This window comes from Alligator sinensis, unplaced genomic scaffold (assembly GCF_000455745.1).
Source record: "Alligator sinensis unplaced genomic scaffold, ASM45574v1 scaffold277_1, whole genome shotgun sequence".
Lineage (NCBI taxonomy): Eukaryota > Metazoa > Chordata > Crocodylia > Alligatoridae > Alligator > Alligator sinensis.
The window spans coordinates 1,171,548-1,189,771 of record NW_005841899.1 but is presented as its reverse complement, the minus strand read 5'-3'; the positions used below and the strand labels follow the sequence as shown (position 1 = coordinate 1,189,771).

Sequence of the window (18,224 nt, the reverse complement as noted above, 5' to 3'; positions counted from 1 at the left end):
TCCCTGAAGAATTTTTTTTCTCTTACAAGCTTTCTCTGGTTGCTAATTAACTTTGTCAATTAATCATGGTGAAAGGGTGAAGCATGTTTGATTAACTAAAACCACCTAGCAATAAAGATAGGCTAAGCATTTTTTCTCTTTAAAAAAAAAGATGAAAAAGAGATGAGATTAACTTTAGAAGCTACATGTCAAAATGCTCCTAGTGTCTGAGAAGCTAAAGCAGCTAAGAGCCTCTTGTTTTTTTGTATTAAAAGTGCTTATCCAAGTATAGCACTATGCCAGTATTAAAAAAGAAAAATCCCTCTAGGTTGAGAATGCCCAGAATCCCTGAGCAGTGGTGACAGTCTTATTTCATCACAATTAAACATAATGTGCCTGATTCTCACTTGCCACACACCTTGTATAATTACAGCAATGCACACTTATATAAAATACTACTGTACTAACTCAAAAGTAGACGCACTGTGTGTGTGTGCTTCTCATTCAGACCTGGTTTACACACTGTGCAAGGCAATAGGTTGCTATGCCTAATGGCTTTAATTCATCCTGGCTGGCAGATCATACAGTTACACCATGAATTAATTTGATCCAAAGGCACTACCGTGCTTCTGAAATGTGTTCTCCTAAATGAAGATGACCATCTGCCCAGGTCTGGACTTGAATGCATATTTTCTTCAATTATGGCATAAGGGGGTGGGGGGGGTGCATTGGGACCTATTTAAAATGGAAATATAAAATTGATTTGCCTCCTTGTTTTAGACACCATGCAACAGATGGCTGTCCCCTTATTCAAAGTTTTCCTTATACATAACAAGCTTTTTTTGGTGCTGGGTTTTTTTTTTGTTTGTTTTTTTTTACCAATTGACATATGGCATTTATTTTTAAATAAAGAATTTAGATCAACCTGGGAATATTTATATTAGCCCGATACTGTGAAAGTGGCCATCCTTGCTCTGGTTCAATTGTAAATTCTTGTAAGAAGTTCTTTTTATTTTTGTTTTTTTGGGACTTCCTAGGGATGCTCAAAGATTCTTGTACCAACAACCTCTTGATTAATGAAGTTTGGGAGGGATTTGCGGTTTTCAGCTCCAGAATCCTCTGGCTGCATGTGATTTGATTGGGGAAAACGATCAGTTCTTCTTTTCCCCTCTCTTTTCTAGAAGTAAACAAGCAAATATTTACAGACAACTGTTATGAAATAGATACAGGGGCAGCCTGTGTTTTTTTTTTCTTCATGCATATTTTAACATTCTCTTCTCTTTAGCTGACTTTTAAAAAATATGAATAAACAATTCATGTGTGCTTTGCTTGTAAAATATCTATAGGCATTTATTTTGCAGTTAACAAGTGAAAACCACTCAAAGCATATGCTAGCTTTTTCCACTAAGTCATATTAAAGTGGTGAAGCAATGCAGAAAGCCACAACTGGCCATTTTTAGTTGGCGAGCTAAATCCTTAAAACAGGATTTACCAATTTTGTAATTTCCTTGTGATAATACCCAAGCAACGTGCTTAAAATAAATAGTAATAATAATATTAAAAAGCTGCGTTTTTAGAGCCTCATATTGGCCTGGAAGGTGCCCTTGTTGGCCCAGTGTGTGTCGAACTGAGGCTGTCCATTAGAACACCATTAATCCCTGTGGAAATCCTGTAAATCCCCATGCAGGGCGACTTCATTGCTGCCTTCCCGTTGACGGTATGGTCCCTAATAGCACTCTGCTGACACCATCTCACATATGCCTGAGTTGACGCCTCTCAAAGGGGAGAGCAAGATCTTTAGGGAATTAATGTTGTTGCCAGCATTCTTCTCCAGGAATCCCTTCCAGCGGGATGATGCTGTATGAACCACTCTGTCGCACCTCCCCGTCTGTAGAAGCCCTGATAGGACAGAGGTTTCCCTGGTTTAGGGAACGGAGATATTATATGTTACGCTCTTACCTCCTTTTTACTAATCCCTGCTCCAGATCACTTACCAGTTCATCTTTCTTTCCTTTTTGAGTTGGTGATTGCCGAAGTATAATGAAGTGGTTTAGGTTCGTTTTCCTTTCTGAAGTTGGAGATCATGCCTATATTGTTCCAGTATCATCATTTCAGTATAGCCACATTGCTAGTAAGGGGTGATTGAGGGACCTGGCTTTTTGAGACTTCTTCCTTGAGGCTGGGCCTGTCCGTGTACACCATTGACCCTTTCATGGATTCCTTTATTGCACTTTAGCATGGGAGGAGTCTGGGACTTGGCTGTGTTGGGCCATTGACTACATTTGCTCTCCCTGAGTTCCAGACTGCCTTGACATGTCTCTGCTAATGCTAAAACTCGATCTCTAAAAAAGTCTTATTTCATTTGAAGAGTAGGAGACCAAGTTGGGAAGTGGTTACAGAGTATGCACATTTCCTTTTCTTTTGAGTAGCGATTCATTCCATATTTCCTACCTGCCACATCTTTACCCCCTTCTTTTTCATGCCCTTGATTAATTTTTTCTATTTTAGAATAATTCTTATTTAATTCAACATTACTTTAAAGGCATATTTTAAACCATGGTGTTATGCTGTCTGCTGTGCTGTCGGAAGAGAGAATAAGACATAGGTGTTGGAACTGACAACTTTTTTTTTTTTTTTTTTTTTATCTCAAAAGAAAAAAAAGTCTTAATTCATTAAGCTAATAATCTTCAAGATATAATGTTTTCAAGATTTGAAAAATTTGTTCTGCATCAGAGCAAACCAGCAACTTTCAGAAATTTTCATAAAGAACCTGAGAGAAGCCAACAGACTGGCTGGAGCTTTCATCGGGGGAGTTGCAAATCCCTGCTCTGCCTAGTTTAAGTAAGGACCCAAACCTCATAACACAACTGAGCAACCTGACCAGCAGATGCATTTCTCTTGATTTGTCCTGCTGGAGAAGTGGTTTTCCCACACCCCAAGCAAGCATCGTATGCTGTTTGCTATGTTGGAGGAAGCAGGAGGGTATATCACTGATATCCTGTAATAATTCCAGAACCCAGTTGAAAAATCCACTTGAAAAAATCATAGAAAAGTAGAACTCAGGAATTTATCTAGTCCAACCTATGCTCAGGTCAAGATTGGATTATCTTTTTTAAGCCATTCCAGAGAAGTACTAGTCTGGCCTGCTCTTAAAACTTCCAAAGATAGAGATTTCAAGACTTCAGTGGATAGCCTGCTCCATTGCTTAACCACCCGCATAGTGAGAGAGTTTTTCCTAATATCCTACCCATTATTGCAATTTAATACCATTTCTCTTTGCCTTGTCCTCTGCAGCCACAGGGAATATTCTATCACCATCTTCTTTATAACTACCCGTCAGGTACTTGAAAGTTGTTACCAAATCCCCCTCCATTTTTCTCTAGTCCAGACTAAATAATCCCAGTTCTTCCAACCTTTTCTTCTAAATAATGTTTTCCAGACCTCTGACCCTTTTTGTTGCCTTTCCTAAAACCATTTTAAAGGAACTCACTCTAGCATATCAGCTTATTTTTCTCCCCTGCTATTCTCCTCTGCTATTTTCCTTGATTTTTTTTTTTCTGTGCTTCACTAGTAGAGGTTTCCTTGGTGTCGCTTTATATTTTCTGAGAAGAAGAGATGTAAAAGTTCTTACCTACTATGTTTTTTTTCATCCTATAGACAGTTCCTTTCCATTTCCCCCCCGGTCAGTAAATACCATCTCTTTCGTCTCTTGCCTACAACTCCTTAAAGAGAAACATGGTGTGTTTTGTGGTTTGGTGTACACAGAATTTTCCCCAATTCTTACTTAAGAAAATAATCCTACATAGGCCAAGTTAAGGATTTCACTGAATATTTCATGGGACTGGAGACTGCAGGATAAGGCTGTAAGGGTGCCTGTACATGAGCGCGGAGGCTGCTCTGACACGTTGTAATTACAGTGCATCAGAGCAGGCTTAATTAATCAAGTCTGCTGAAACGTGGCAATTACCACACTCGCAGACTCCTGCTTCTGTGTATCAGTGTCCCCGTCCTTCAAAATAGTGGTCATTGAACGAGCTTTAGTTCAAGCCCTCCCCCAATTTGAAGCATGGGGACACTGATACACAAGATGCTGTGGCACTTTATTTACAGTGGCTCTCGGAGCCACTCTAATTAAAATGCTGCCCTTCTCCGCCCCCAGAGCATGTGTAAAAAGTGTGGCCACCTTTCCAAAATTGGAAGGCAGGACACATGACTGCCTTCTACACCCCCTTGCCGGTGGCACAGCTGGACCAGAGCTGAGGGGTTGGGGGCAGATGTGGGCTGCCCACTGTGGTCTCGGGGCTCCCTACCCTGCTGCCCTTCCCCCAGGAACCCCACGCCAGCTGTACACCCCCAGCCTGCCTGGTAGCATTGGGTGGCAAAACTCCATGCTGCTGCTGCCCTATAATGGTGCGGGGCTCCCAGGGGATGGGCAGTGGGGTGGGAAGCCCCAAGCCCGCAGAAGGCAGCCCACATCTGGCCACATCCTGCGCACAGTTCTGTGGGGGGTACATGCCCCCCATGCCCACCCCTGAGGGGTGCACACAGTGGTGAGGAGCCACTCCCCGACATGCCCTGCACCCCCTGGATGAGCCACCCATATCTGTCCCATTTCCCACCCCAGCCACAGGGCCCCATGCTCTTCCCTGTCTGGGCAGCACCACCAGAGCCTGCCCCACTCCCTCCCTCACCATGGGGGCCTTGATCTACCCCCCATTACCCTTCCTCTCCCCATAGACTTACCTGCATTGAGCTGCTATCCAACCTGCCTGATTGTTTCCCGGCCACATGCGTGTCTGTGGGTGAGCACATGCACGTGGCACTCCCTGCATCCCGCTCCTGGCAGTCCCTTGCAGGCTGGGTTGTTGCCTGCCTGTAAGGGGTTATCCGGATCCCTGCACAGTGCTGCAAATCTGGGATAAATGCTGTCCTGGAGCCATGCAGCCCGGGACCAAGACTTGATGATCCCATTCCGGGACTATCCCACCTAATTAGGGATGGGTAGTCACCCTACATGTAAAAGTGCCCTAAAGTTTTTTAGTAGCAGCATAATACAAAGCACTACATACTGTTCGTATGAGTATGGTTGGAGGGCACATGCTGCTTGTTCATTTTATTGATCATATAATACACACACACACACACTACCAAGAATCCATTCATCTATCCATCTTTGTTACTATATTTGTATTTTAATATGCCAACCAAAACTGTCATGGAGCAGGATAATGCTGATCTGTAAATTAACAGGGGTGGGGGGGGAGATAAAAGGTGCCACTGTGCATTATAACTTACAGAAGTTTTGAAAGTCAAAATTTATGGGCTAGTTTGTTAGCTGTTTCAGTGAAACAGTTGGGCTTAGATTATTTGATTTATTGACATTTTGTCAAACTGTCAAACTATCACAAATGCAACAATAATGTTCAACCCCATGAAATATTTTTAGAAAATATGGCAGAGAGCTGGATCTGCCAAGAGGTTACCACAGCAATGTCCAAGAATGCTACAGTGACGAGCGACCAGCGTATTCTCCCTACTAGTGAAAAATGAACTGCTATTCATATGCTTTTCTTTCCATAGGGAGAAGCTGTCTGTGGCTCGGCTGCAGCGGGAAGTTGCACGAAATAAGAGTGAAGGAACAATGGTAAGCTTTGGCTATTATCCTATTTGCAATTCTATTGTACCCTCTCCATTCACATCTTGAACGTATTTCATCTTGTTGAGGATGGCCATTGAGATATTAATCCTGCATGAAGCTCAATGAAAGTTTAGCTGATTCTGTGTTCATAAAGGTGTTTGGAAAACCCTACAGCTAAAGATACTGCTGTCTTGGAAAAGTTTTCATTAGAAAGAGGAACTGACTTCTTTGCTTCACTGAGAATGTTTTCTGGAAGTTCAAGTTTGGAACCGTATATGCAGCATGGGGAACACAGACATGTTCTGACTGAGGCATGAAACTTTTTTAATCATTATTCAGTGCTACCAAACTGCAGAAGATAGGAAAATGAAAGAGAAGGCACTTTAGAAAGGAGCAGTCTTGACTGTAAATAAGTTTAATTTCTTTATTTTTACTTTTCTCATTTTACACATTTTCTCATTTTGAACATTTACTGAAGGTAATTATTTAAAATCCAACAAATGTTTTACTTCTGGTAAGAATTTGGTTTGCCCCTGTATTAGGTGAATAGCCTAGGGGAACCCAGGGGATAGAAGAGAGATGTTCGGGAAGCTTAAAACAAAAACAACAAAACAACAATGACAACTAAAACCAGTTTCCTAGAACATGGTCATGCAGCTACCATTGACTTAAATCAATCACATACATGGATCTGAACGAAGAATTTGACCCATAATGTCTTTAGCTCAATGGAGAGAGCCAGAGGTGGTGATCATCTGGAGAGTATACCTTTGCATATAATGCTCTGTTAGTCATGTGAGGCAAAGTCTTGAAAAAAAAATTCCAGCAGTCTCCTTAAAAATTTTCATAAACGCCTTTTATAAGACTTTTACAATAAACTGAAAGAGATTTGGGATACACAGCTGATGATTTGCAGGAAAGATTGAGTTTAATGTTGGTATTTTATATATGGAAGCAAAGTTTTGATATGCAAGTTGAGAAACACTTTTTTCAAATGTTAAGCCACAATCCAGTCTGCAACTACAATAAAACACCTGCTTAAGTACAGAGAGGGTTTTGCCTGAGGAGGATAGCAAAGATCAGGCTTCAGGTTTGTAATTGCATTTTGGTTCTCAGTGTAAATAATTTTTACAAAATCTAGAAACTGATTTTACCTTGATTGAAATGCGTCTGTCTGTTTTAATTGTATGAACTAATTTTCCACTGAAGACAGAACTAATGTAATACCTTAAGTGTGGAATACATTTTGCAGGATAATCCAAGATTCTGTTAAATAAGCAATATTGCTTAACTTTCTATGCAGGGTAACTATTTTCAGTGTATATATAAACCCAAAGCACTCCTACTGCTTCAAGAAAAAAAAATGAATGGGTGGATGTTGTCCTGACTTATTCTCATTTTTTTTTTTTTTTTTTTTTTTTTTTTTTTTTTTTTTTTTTTTGCAACAGGAACACAATGTTGGTTCATATTTAGCCTATGGTCTACTGTAACCCCAGGTCCTTCTTTGCAGTACTGCAGCCTAGCCAGTCCTTCCCCAGTCTATATTGGTACATGCAGTTATTCCATTTCAAGTGTAGGGATTTGCAGTTGTTCTTACTGGCCATGTCCAAATGAGTGTGAACATGTGGTATCTGGTGCTGCAGACCCGCCTGCGACATGATACGCCATACATGCAGGCATTCCCCACGCTGCTACCTTGCAGTGCAGGGGCATCTTTTGGCCCTAGGAGATCCTGGGGTAAAAAAAAACACATCTTAAAAAAAGCCAGGTGGCACACATGTCGGCAGCCTATGCTGCCTAAAACCAGAGCCTGGCCTGCAGGAGCCATGCTCCAGCTGCTGGCAAGGCTGTCAGCTCCAGAAGCACCACAGCTGCAGTTCCCCAAGACCACAGTGTAAGACTGCTGGCCCCAGCCTCCCCTACCCCACCCAGGGTAACCTGCCACACACCAGAGTGTGCGTGGCGTGGGTGTTCCCCAGGCACAAGTAGTAGTGGCACAAGGTGTGCCATTGCTTCTTGTTCCCAGGGAAACAAATGTCCACGCTTGTGTGGACAGGGCCATTAAGTGTTATTTGATTGATTGTGGACAATTTCTCCAGTCTGTCCAGGCATTCTGGATCCTAGCTCTATCTTCAAGGGTGTTTGCAGTTCCACCCAACTTGGTGTCCTCTGCAAATATGCTAAATGTGCACTTGATCCTATCATCCAAATCATTAATGAAGATATTAAATATTACTGGGCTCAGAACAGATCCCTGGGGAACCCTAGTTGATCCTTCTTCCCAACTAGACATTGAGCCAGTGCTGACTGCCTGTTGAGTACTGTATTTACTCTATTCTAAGATGAGTTCCCCACCATTTAACATGGGGACGGGGCAGAGAAAGGCCCTCATCTTAGAATTGCATACAAGAGCGATGGGGGGCAGGCAGCTGCTGCGGCTTGGCTCATACCCCTACCCAGGGTCAGAGCCATAACAAAAGTACAGCTGCTATGGAGCTGGGTTGGGGCTGTGCTTGGTGCACCAGGACAGAACATGAAGGAAGTCTCCTGGTATGGAGCAGAGGGTGGGGGAGAAGGGGAAGAGTAGAGCCTGGGGGAGGGAATCGGGGAGCAGAGACTGGGAGGAAGCTGTGGGAGCAGGGACTTGAAGCTGCGGGAGCAGGCAGGGGACAGAGGCAGTAAGGGGCGGCATCAACAGGGGACAAGCTGCTTAACTTTCGTATATCACGTGACCCCCCCCCCCCCCCTCCCCGCAATAGTGTGGGTGGGGGAATGAATTAAAGATGGCCCTCCAATCGTTAGATTCTATACATGGAAAATTATAACAAATTTATAAATATTCCATGTATAGAATCTAATTATGTGGGGGGGAGGAGTGTCTTAAATTCAGGGTCATTTTAGATTCAAGTAAATATAGGATTTAGCCGTAAGGAACGTGACAACGGTCAAAACCCCCAGATTCTGTCTGTAAGAGTCAGGTTGAGATCTTGTGTTCTGTCCAACTCCTGATTCGTTTGGCTATGGTGGAACCATTTTTTATTTTCATTGCTGTGAACACAGATCCATGCATGTTCATAGGTATATATTAGAAGTGCTAGCACAGTCACTGCTAAATGTATTCCTTGGTTTAATTTGGAGGTGGGAGTTCTGGGACGGAGTGAAGAACTACGAGACGAGAGAAAGCTAGTAATGTCAACATAAAATGTGCTGATGGATCAATAGAACAAGCTTGTATGGCTGTGAGAATGAGACAGGAGTTCAGGGGCTAGATGCCAGAATGTTCCAACATCAAAAAAACTTGTCCTCAGAAAATGAAGCAAGGGGTCTATAATATAAAGAAGTCGTAAAGTTACTAGAATTGAATCTTTCATGGAATACATTTTGGTAAAAAAATTAAATAAAATTGAGCATCTAATTAACTTATACAAATATGTGGGTCCCTTTAAATATTTGCAACACATGTGCCACAAGTACCCCATATGGGCAGGTGGTATGTTTGGCACATGAGACCCAAGCACTGAATTAGAGGGCACCAGTGTTGGGAATTGGGGTGGGGAAAGGGATCTGGGTGGGAGTTGGGGGTTGGTGCTGCCTTGAGGATTTAGCCCCATGGGAGCTACAGAAGTAGGCACTGCCAGATTCAACACTGCCATGCCCCAGTGGCACCTTGTTGTCTTGCACATACAAAGTCAAGCAGTTTGCAGTAAGAAAAGGTCAGAGTTGGTGAACAGTATTTTTCTCACTATACCAGTAGCATCACACGTTATTGCAATGGCATTATCTAATAGTTTGGACTTGCCTTGTGGCATGCTTCTCAAAAAGGTTGGCCACTGCTAGCTTAGAACAGGGGAGTCAAAAGTCTTGTAGAACCACCTCTATTTTTGAATCAGTACCACATATGTGATTCCTTGTGATGATGGGCAGCCACTTCCATGATTCAGAAGGACTGCAGGAGACGTGTCTATCAGTTTTGACGCCTTCATCAGTGGTTATTGACCTTGGAGACAAAGGAAAAGAGCAGTAAGCAATGGCATCAGTCAAAGAGGAAGTTGGCCACAATATCTGTCAGGTACTGATGAAGAGCTCCTTGCAACAGCATTTATTCTGGATCTGACTTGCTACTGGACAAGTACTGCAGCAAACTGGAGGTGCACTAGCTTAGGGAGTTCTGATGGAGTACTTTAGGCATCTTGTAGACGCAGTGACCATCTCAGTAATAGCTACAGCAGTAGTGTGCCAATCACAGTGAACATCCTTCATTCACTCAGGGTCTATCTATTTGGTGACAATGTTGGACCCTTTCCTGATGATGGGCTGCTGCCTTCTCTGGCACAGAGCTCTCTGACTGAATAGTTATTTGCTCCTGCTGCTAGCTCATATCACTTTGCCTCTTGCTTAGACTGGACAGATGGTTCCTGCTGCTTCCCTGGCTAGTTTATAAACTGTGAGGAATAGTGTCTCCTATTTTCATCCAATAAATCACTGTTAGTGTGTGTATTCTGTTTTGTACCGATGTAAAGCATAGCTTGAGGTTTGTTGTTGTTGTTAACTTCATCATATCATGGTACTGCCCAGGCACCCCGGTCAGGTTGGGCCCCCAATTCACTAGGCTTTGTACAAAGACATGTCCCACACACCTTGCAGTCTAAAAAACAAATCCCATGTAATGCCTGGGAGAAAGAAGGGAGAGGAAAACGATCAAGTATTTAAAAATGCAGGTATAGTTACAGTTTAAACAAAAATATGAAGTAATACCAAATACTCGTATTTGACCTTGTTGACTTGCACTTCCAAAGCTGAACAGTTTGCAGTAAGAAAAGGTCAGGATTGGTAAACAGTATTTATGCTCCTTTTTTCCAGTATTCCAGTAGTGTCACAGATTCAGAGTCCAGGGAAAATGTACACTTACGGAGTGCACTAATTCTTCCTTCGGGGAGGGAAGTGAATGAGCACAGCTGAAAGACTTCCAGGATTTTAGGTGTGCATGTCATTTCTGTTTATGTCATGTGCAGAACAGATTAAATGCAGCCTTGTGATTAACATAATGATGTTAGTGTTCTTGCAAGAAATAGCTGTCAGCAGTTTTTAGCCAGGCCATTCCTGTACACAGACTTGTGCATCTTTACTCCAACTCAGACACATTAAAGTCCCTGATGGGGACCCCGTGCATTCATTTGGTGAGTATTCCTGAGACTTAGAGAGAGTATGTAGCTGGCCTTTGCTATGAGTAAGGCTGGGGGAATCTACCATTTAGCTGTCCCCCTAAGTCTTGTTGCCCAAGCAAAGGGGCTATCCACAGTTTCAGTCATTTGCCCCGACATGCATCATCTGCTCTTATGCTGGTTTCTCTGGCTTCAGTTATTTTCTGCTAAGAAATTCAAAAGTGAATTTGGCTTTTGAGACCAGCGGTGGGCCAAGATAGTAATAGGTGGTCTCTCTGCACTAAGTTATTAAGTCAAACCCATGCACAATAAAAGTCTGACCCATGTCAATGAACGTAGTGTATTCATACCTTTCCCACATGTGTTACTCCAACACCTGTGCAATTCAAGGGAGAGCATATGGTGCTAGAGCTTTTGGCCTCTACTCCCCCACTTTCCATCTGGCACCCATTTGGTCACAGTGTGAGAAAGTTGTGGATACTTTTCCTTTTTGCCTTCCCAGCATGAATCATGTTAAGAATACGCCATTTAGGATTTGCTTTCCTGCACAGAGGGATGCCGGTTAATCTCTGCCATAACTTATGACCAGCTGTTGCCTTTTGCATATAGCTCATAGAAATTATAGACAGGAAAGACTTGTTGCATTCTTGTCCACCCACCATTACAGGAATTGCTGCAGTGGGGATTATTCAGGCACTAAAACAATAATGAAAAGTAAATACTAAGCATGTGTTGTAGATACTATTTAAGTTGCAGTACATTTGTTCAATAAATGGGTTTTACACATCTGTATAAATAACACATGGTGAGCGGTGAGGAAATATATTTTTATGAAAAAAATATCTTTTTGTAAATGAAGAGATTAAGCATTGCATACAGCATGTGATCACCATTTTGTCAGGCTACAGCCTCCTAGGAAATACATTTTTATAATTCCAAGATTTTAAATTTTCTCGGGGTCCAATTCCTTCTTGGCATAAGATGGATACTGAGAAATGCTGAGGTGAAAAGACTAAATTAAAGCATTTAATCTCAAGACAAATCTTCACCCCCAAAGATATAGAAATATATTTTATTTGTATAAAAATATCGTATTTAGACTTGTAAGTGTTGAAAAGTTGGTGTCGCACCTAGAGCTGAAATCAATATAAGGAATATATTCTTTGGAATAAAAAAAAGAGAGGCCACATTTATACCTGAACATTTGATGATTTGTTTGGGCTTATTTATTTAAATTTGTTTTTGTTGAACTGTCTTCAGCAATATCTTCCAGTTCGTAGACTGGCCACCTTCAAATTGCACTGTCCCTTTACTGATGTTGCATATTGAAGTGGAAACTCCTAGATTGGATGGTGGTTCTTACTTCAGGTGTATTGTCCATAATTTTTAAGCATGCACATGTGATGCTTTCCTATTCTAATTTCTTCTAGTATGTCCAATGATATTTTCTCTCCCTATAGACTAACTCAAGATTATGCCCTCATACTTGCATAGCTTTCACTGAAGTGAATGAGAAATGTACAGTTTTAGTATGTGGTTGCAGAGTATATTTAAAATCAAGAGATTTTTTTTTTAAAGATTAAGCTAGCTAAACATTTATTTTATTTATGTTTATTCTAGAACAGAGAAATATATGGGATCATCTTGAAATCATTAAGGACCTTGTTTCATTTGTCTCGTATAATTTAACCATAGTGAAATATTTTACCAAACTTCCTTTGCTTGTTTTGGATTCAGCGTGAACAATAATTAAAACTGTGAATATTTTGTGTCTTTTAATGTATATGTGTGCACATGTATGTTTTCTATTCTTACTCCTGCATCTAAGTATTTTAATGCAAATCAATTTTCCATTAGTTCATTGGCCTGTAAACCATAGAAATCCTAGGACTCAGGGAATTTATTTATGAAGGTTAAAGTGGTATGATATTGTCTTTTATGTATACATAGGTTTCACTTAGGCTGGGCCTTAGGCTCTGATTTACCATGTTTCCTGCTGTGTTTTTAAGTGATGTGAAGTGATTATCATGGCATCTTCCCTGTATCCATCTATTTCACACCTGCACCCTTTTGTTATAAACATACCATGTTAACTGAATGTGAGGTCCCCAGTGAATAGGTTTCCACCCTCCTGTAATCCTTCCACATTAGATTGATTTGTAAATGTATCAGATTCTTTGTTAGCATGTAAACCACTAATTAATTTAAAGCTCTCTGTGGAGAAATTAAAACCCTGGTTAAGACTTTCAACAGGCTCAGATGGTGCTAATAATGGGAAAACAAGTTATATTAATGAGTTTCACTGTGAGCTGCACTACTACTGCTTTACAAAGAGTTTTTGGCATAAATTGGTACAAACTGTAAATTTCGAAAGAAGGAAAAGAGGGGAAATATTTGCACAACCAATGAAATGATTCATTTGTTACCAGACACTGAACTGTGTTACAGCTTCCTTGCACTGTTTTGTATATTCAAGTTAAGGTAAACTTGAATGAAACTTTTATTTGTTACGGTTTGAAAAAGTTTGACTAATTTCCTCAGATCCTTTCATCTTCATGTGCCTCTGAAATTTGTATGTTCCACTTTGTTCTTCACTGCTTCTATCTCTGAGAAAGGAGTTGATCCATCTCATAATAAAATTGATGGGAGGGTTTAATGCCTAGCTTTGGTTTATTTTCTTCTTAGCTCAGATTTGTATCTCAAAGGTCATATAGGGAAGAACTAAACTATATAGTTTTTGACCTTCAGCCTGCACCAATAGCAATAGCAGAGAAATGAAAATGTATGTGTGTGTACATATGTATGTGTGTATGTGTGTGTATGTATGTATGTGTATATGTGGATAGGTGTATGTGTGTGGATATGTGTGTGTGGATATGTGTATATGTATATGTGGATATGTGTGTGTATGTGTATGGATATGTGTGTATGTATGTGGATATGTATATGTGAGTATGTGTATGTGTGTATGTATGTGTGTGTACATATGTATCTATATGTAGGTGTATGTGTATGTGTGTATGTATGTGTGTGTACATATGTATCTATATGTAGGTGTATGTGTATGTGTGTATGTATGTGTGTGTACATATGTATCTATATGTAGGTGTATGTGTATGTGTGTATGTATATGTATGTGTGTGTACGTGTGTGTGTATATATTTATGTATATGTGGATGTGTGTATGTGTGTGTGTATATATATGTATGTAGATATGTGTATGTATAACTTCATCATTTCCAGGTTCTTGCATATAGAGTGTCACTTATCACCCCAAGACAGCACAGCATTAGCCAAGCTCACCCCATTATTATGGAAACTCATGCTATTAGTATTTCTGTTTCCTCTCCCCCTCTTTGGCTGTTTTCACTGTTGTGGCACTTAGTGCTGCAGCAGGAGGCTACATGGCCGGCACCAAAGCTGACATTATTGCTGCTCCATTAATCAGCTAGCAGGGAGTGTTCATAAAATCTGTGCAATCAGCATTTTTAGAGACCCAGCACATTACATCTGCAATGTGCCTGGTCTTCTCTGAGGAGTGGGAGTCCTGAGGTTTCACTCAGACTTGGGTCTTACACATGGCAGCACAGTGTACTGCCTCCAGCTTGGAAGCATTTTCTATCACAGAAGTGATAAATCTGTGCAATAGCCTTGAGCAAACAGAAAGTCTGTTGATGCAGAAGCACTTGGGTCATTCAAAATAGATGATATTTAGCAATAAATGAACTGTTAAAGATGAGATACAAAAAGCTAAATTATCTTTTTGAAATCCCACCTTTTATTTCCCTGCCTCAATAAAACTGTCTGTCTGTACTGTAATTTTAAAAAGTAGTGCATAATGAAGCAGATTCAATATTTCTTTTTAACGCTGCTTGACTTTATATTCCTTTTTGATTTAAATATTGATAATTACGTTCTTTCACATTTTTGCTTGTTACAGCTACTGAGTGATAACCTCCACGTGACCCTTCAAACATTTTAAACCAGAAAGAAGGGAGTTAATCCCAGTGTCCTGTCTTTTGTTTCCCTTAGCTGGCCTATCTGCACTGTTTCCCATTCTTTCTAGGAATTCTGTGATTTTAATGGTAGCTAAATGGTGGTTATGACTGATAATGATGATTCAGCTTCTTTAGGGCTGGAGACAGAAGTTACACATAAACTGGTTTAAGTGATCAGAAACTTGTTTAAACATGTAATAGGATAGAAATTCGGGGCCCATAAACTGCTTTCAAAATGGCCAGAACTGGTTGAAGATAAACCTGGTTGGATGTAGTATCAGACTTAACTGATTTAGATCAAACCAGTTTATGGAACTTCTGTCCCAGATCCCTTCCTGTTTCAAGTTAACTCACAGTCACCCAGCATCCCAGGATGCTTTGCAGCCCTGGGTTATGCTGCCTGCTCCAGCAGAGCAGGGACTGCCTCGCACCTTTGCCCCTTAGCCTGCATCCTGCCTGTGTCTGTCAACCCATAGGGACAGGGGGGCAGGGGAACAGACCCCCAGCCCCTTCTAACTGAGGTCTACACAGCACATGGAGGGAGGGAAAGCCCCTGTAGTGGAGGCTTTTCAACTCCTGGCAGCCCTCTCCCCTCTTTCTTCCATGCTATTCATTGCTACAGCGCCTGCCATAGGGGAGAGGGAAAAGAAGTCCTCTGGGCCAGGTGCCTGTCTGTGCAGCCCAGCATGGGGGCACCAGGGAGTTCTTGCCTTGGGGGTCTTCCCTCTACCCCAGCCCAGGGTCCCCCAGCCCGGGACAGCTCAGGGAACTGAGGGGAGTTCTTCCCCTCCTGAACTGCAGAGTCCTTGCCTCAGCCCCTGCAAATCTCACACAGCTTCAGGGAGTGGAGGGAAATTCTCCTGGTCCTCCACAGCTGCTGTGAGTCTGAGGCAAAACTGATGCAGGGGAGCAGAGGACATGGGTGACTGGTGCCTCCCGAGTCGGGGGGGGGGGCGGTACCAGATCGCTGATGGGGTCAGGGAGATCGGGGCCCCCCAGCAGCTGATTGCTGAGCCAGCGGCGAAATGGGAAGTGCATTTCCACTGGCACTTCCGGCTTCATGGCTGCTGGCACTTCCATGGGGTGCACAGCTGATCTCAGGGGGTGCATGTGCACCCGTGTGCACTCCCTATGCATCGCCAATGGCAGAGGAATTTCCCTCTGCTCCCTGGGCTATCCCTGAGACTAGCAGCAGCTAAGGCAAGGGGTTGGGGTTGGGGTTGGGGAGAGGAAGAATTCCCATAGACTCTCTGGAGTTGGCCTGGGCTGGGGTGGGGGGAAGCCCCCCAAGGCCAGGGTTCCCCGGTGCTCCCATGCTGGGTTGCACAGGCAGGCACCTGGCCCAGAGGACTTCTCCCTCCCTCCCTCCCTCCTATGGCAGTAGCTGAAGCAATCAGCAGCTGGGAAAGGGGAAGGGGGCTCCCCAGGGCTGCCTGGGAGGGGAACCCAGGCTGCAGGAACCTCCTGAGGGGGAGGCTCCCCCAAGATGGGTCAGTACTTGGACAGGGGGCTTCTTAACTCCCTGTGAGGGGACAGCAGGGCTTTGGGGACACTTTTCTGGGCTGGCAATGACCAGAAAGCTGGGAGACAGGCTCTAGCATCCCCTGCCTACTGGCCTGGGTCAGTGCAGGCCTCCCCCTGCCTTTCCCAATTGAAAACTGATTGTCAATTCAGTTGGTTATTGGTTCAGCCTATGCAGCTTATAGGAAGCTGCCTAGATTGAATCGATTCAGCCCCGGGGCTTTTTGACTATCTGTACTTAGCCTAGAAGTTTATCTAATGCACTTGGACCCAATTAATTGCCATACTTGGTAATCAGAGTCATAGGATTGGAAGGGGCCTCAGGTGACCTCATTTACTTTTTTACAACCGTGTTTCCTTCATGTAGTTTCAGCCATTAGCTGAGTCCCTTCATTCTTCTTGTAGCTTCTTGCGTATTCTATTTCGTTTGCTCCAAATATGTAGATATTCAGTTAATTGATATTTTTCTTTTTAAAAAAGAAAGAAAGACAAATTTTCACAGGTTAAAAAAAGAAATTCAGACATTTTTGCACTTGTTTAAGAATAGGTAAGATAAATCAAACTTGTTCAGTCTTCCTGAAATGGAAATACTGATGCCCTATAATATCAGCTGATTTTTTCCCCTGCTCTTAAAAATCAGCTCTTGTCTTTCCGAGATCATTTCAGAGTTTGTTTTATTCAACAAATTATGCTGTAAAATGTGAGGAACATGTTGATTGAAATCAATTCATTTAATTCCATTGTTGTTATAAGTTTAATAGAAATAAGTGTGTATAATTTTTAGTTAGTACTCTTATTTTCTACCAGAAGAGGGAGCTACATTCATTTAAAATAGCATCCCTAGTGAAGTTAAGTTGAAGTATAAACCATCTGCAGCATATTCAAAGTGCAGCACTGGCAACATTGTGGTTCAAACTTCGTAGACAAGTTCTATTCCCATTTGAATTTAAATTTGGCCTTGTAGATAGCCATCACAACATAATAAGACTAGTAAGATCTTCTCATTTGTCAAGCAGACCATTTGCCCTCATTTCCAGTGGTGGGGAAGAGAGACCGAAGACCTTCTCTACAATTATTACTACTGTAGGCAATGTAGTTACATAAAACAGACTTTGACCTTGTTGCTCAAGTTAACCCGATTGGTTTGCCTTTGTGTGCTTCTGAAAAGTATTTAGCGTCAACCTGGAAGGAAGCAGGAAGTATATAAGTACCACTGGAAAAGGAAAAGTGTTGATATAAAAGGTCATGTTTTATATAAGTCCTGGATGTATAACACAGAAAAATTATTTAAAAAATGCTGCATAAACTCAGTTGCCTTCTGATAGAAACTGGCAATTAAACATTAGGTAACCCATGCAGGAGCTGATCAAGGCAATATAACAATGGTTCAGAGAGCTGTCCACTGAGTATTTTAATATCAGAGTAGCAGTTGCCTTCACCATGGAGAAAATCCCATTTTATGGCTAGAAACAGATGTACGCTGCCCTAGGCAATATCTCACTGGCTAATAGGAATGATGCACATATACGCTAACAGTGAATTGTGGCCACTTAAATATTAAAAAGGTTAAGTTCTGCAATTCTGAGCACCTCAGGCAATGGGATGAGTTGGCTGGGGGGAGGAACATCAGAATTTATTGAGGAAATATTTTTACAAGGGTGACCTGAATATAGTCACTATTACAAAATATAAGGAAAAGGTAAATATAAAGGTATGTGTTAGTCCAGGGGAGTAATTTGTCAACTAGTTGTAAGGTTTCTTGTGATTCTAAAATAAAGGGTTAATATAGAAGTTGCATAACAATTTACATTTTATGCAAAATAGGAAAAGAAGTCTATACTTATGAATAGCAGTAAAATTGCTATTGTGTATTTGCGGTTGTATTTTTTTTTTTAGCTAGAGCTTCTAGGAAAATTATTTAAAAAA

General features: G+C 41.7%; 1 protein-coding gene across 7 annotated transcripts in view; it reads left to right on the top strand.

The window, feature by feature from the left end:
• Positions 1 to 18,224, top strand: part of NCKAP5 (NCK associated protein 5) — a 461,300-nt gene that overhangs the window by 57,116 nt on the left and 385,960 nt on the right. For all 7 annotated transcript variants that reach the window (XM_025197575.1, XM_025197576.1, XM_025197574.1 and 4 more), the window contains exon 2: positions 5,560 to 5,623. Coding sequence is in view for 6 of the 7 variants with exons in the window: in XM_025197576.1 (XP_025053361.1) it covers positions 5,621 to 5,623 (3 nt within the window). In the remaining variant the exon portion in view is untranslated. The remainder of the gene's footprint in view (positions 1 to 5,559; positions 5,624 to 18,224) is intronic.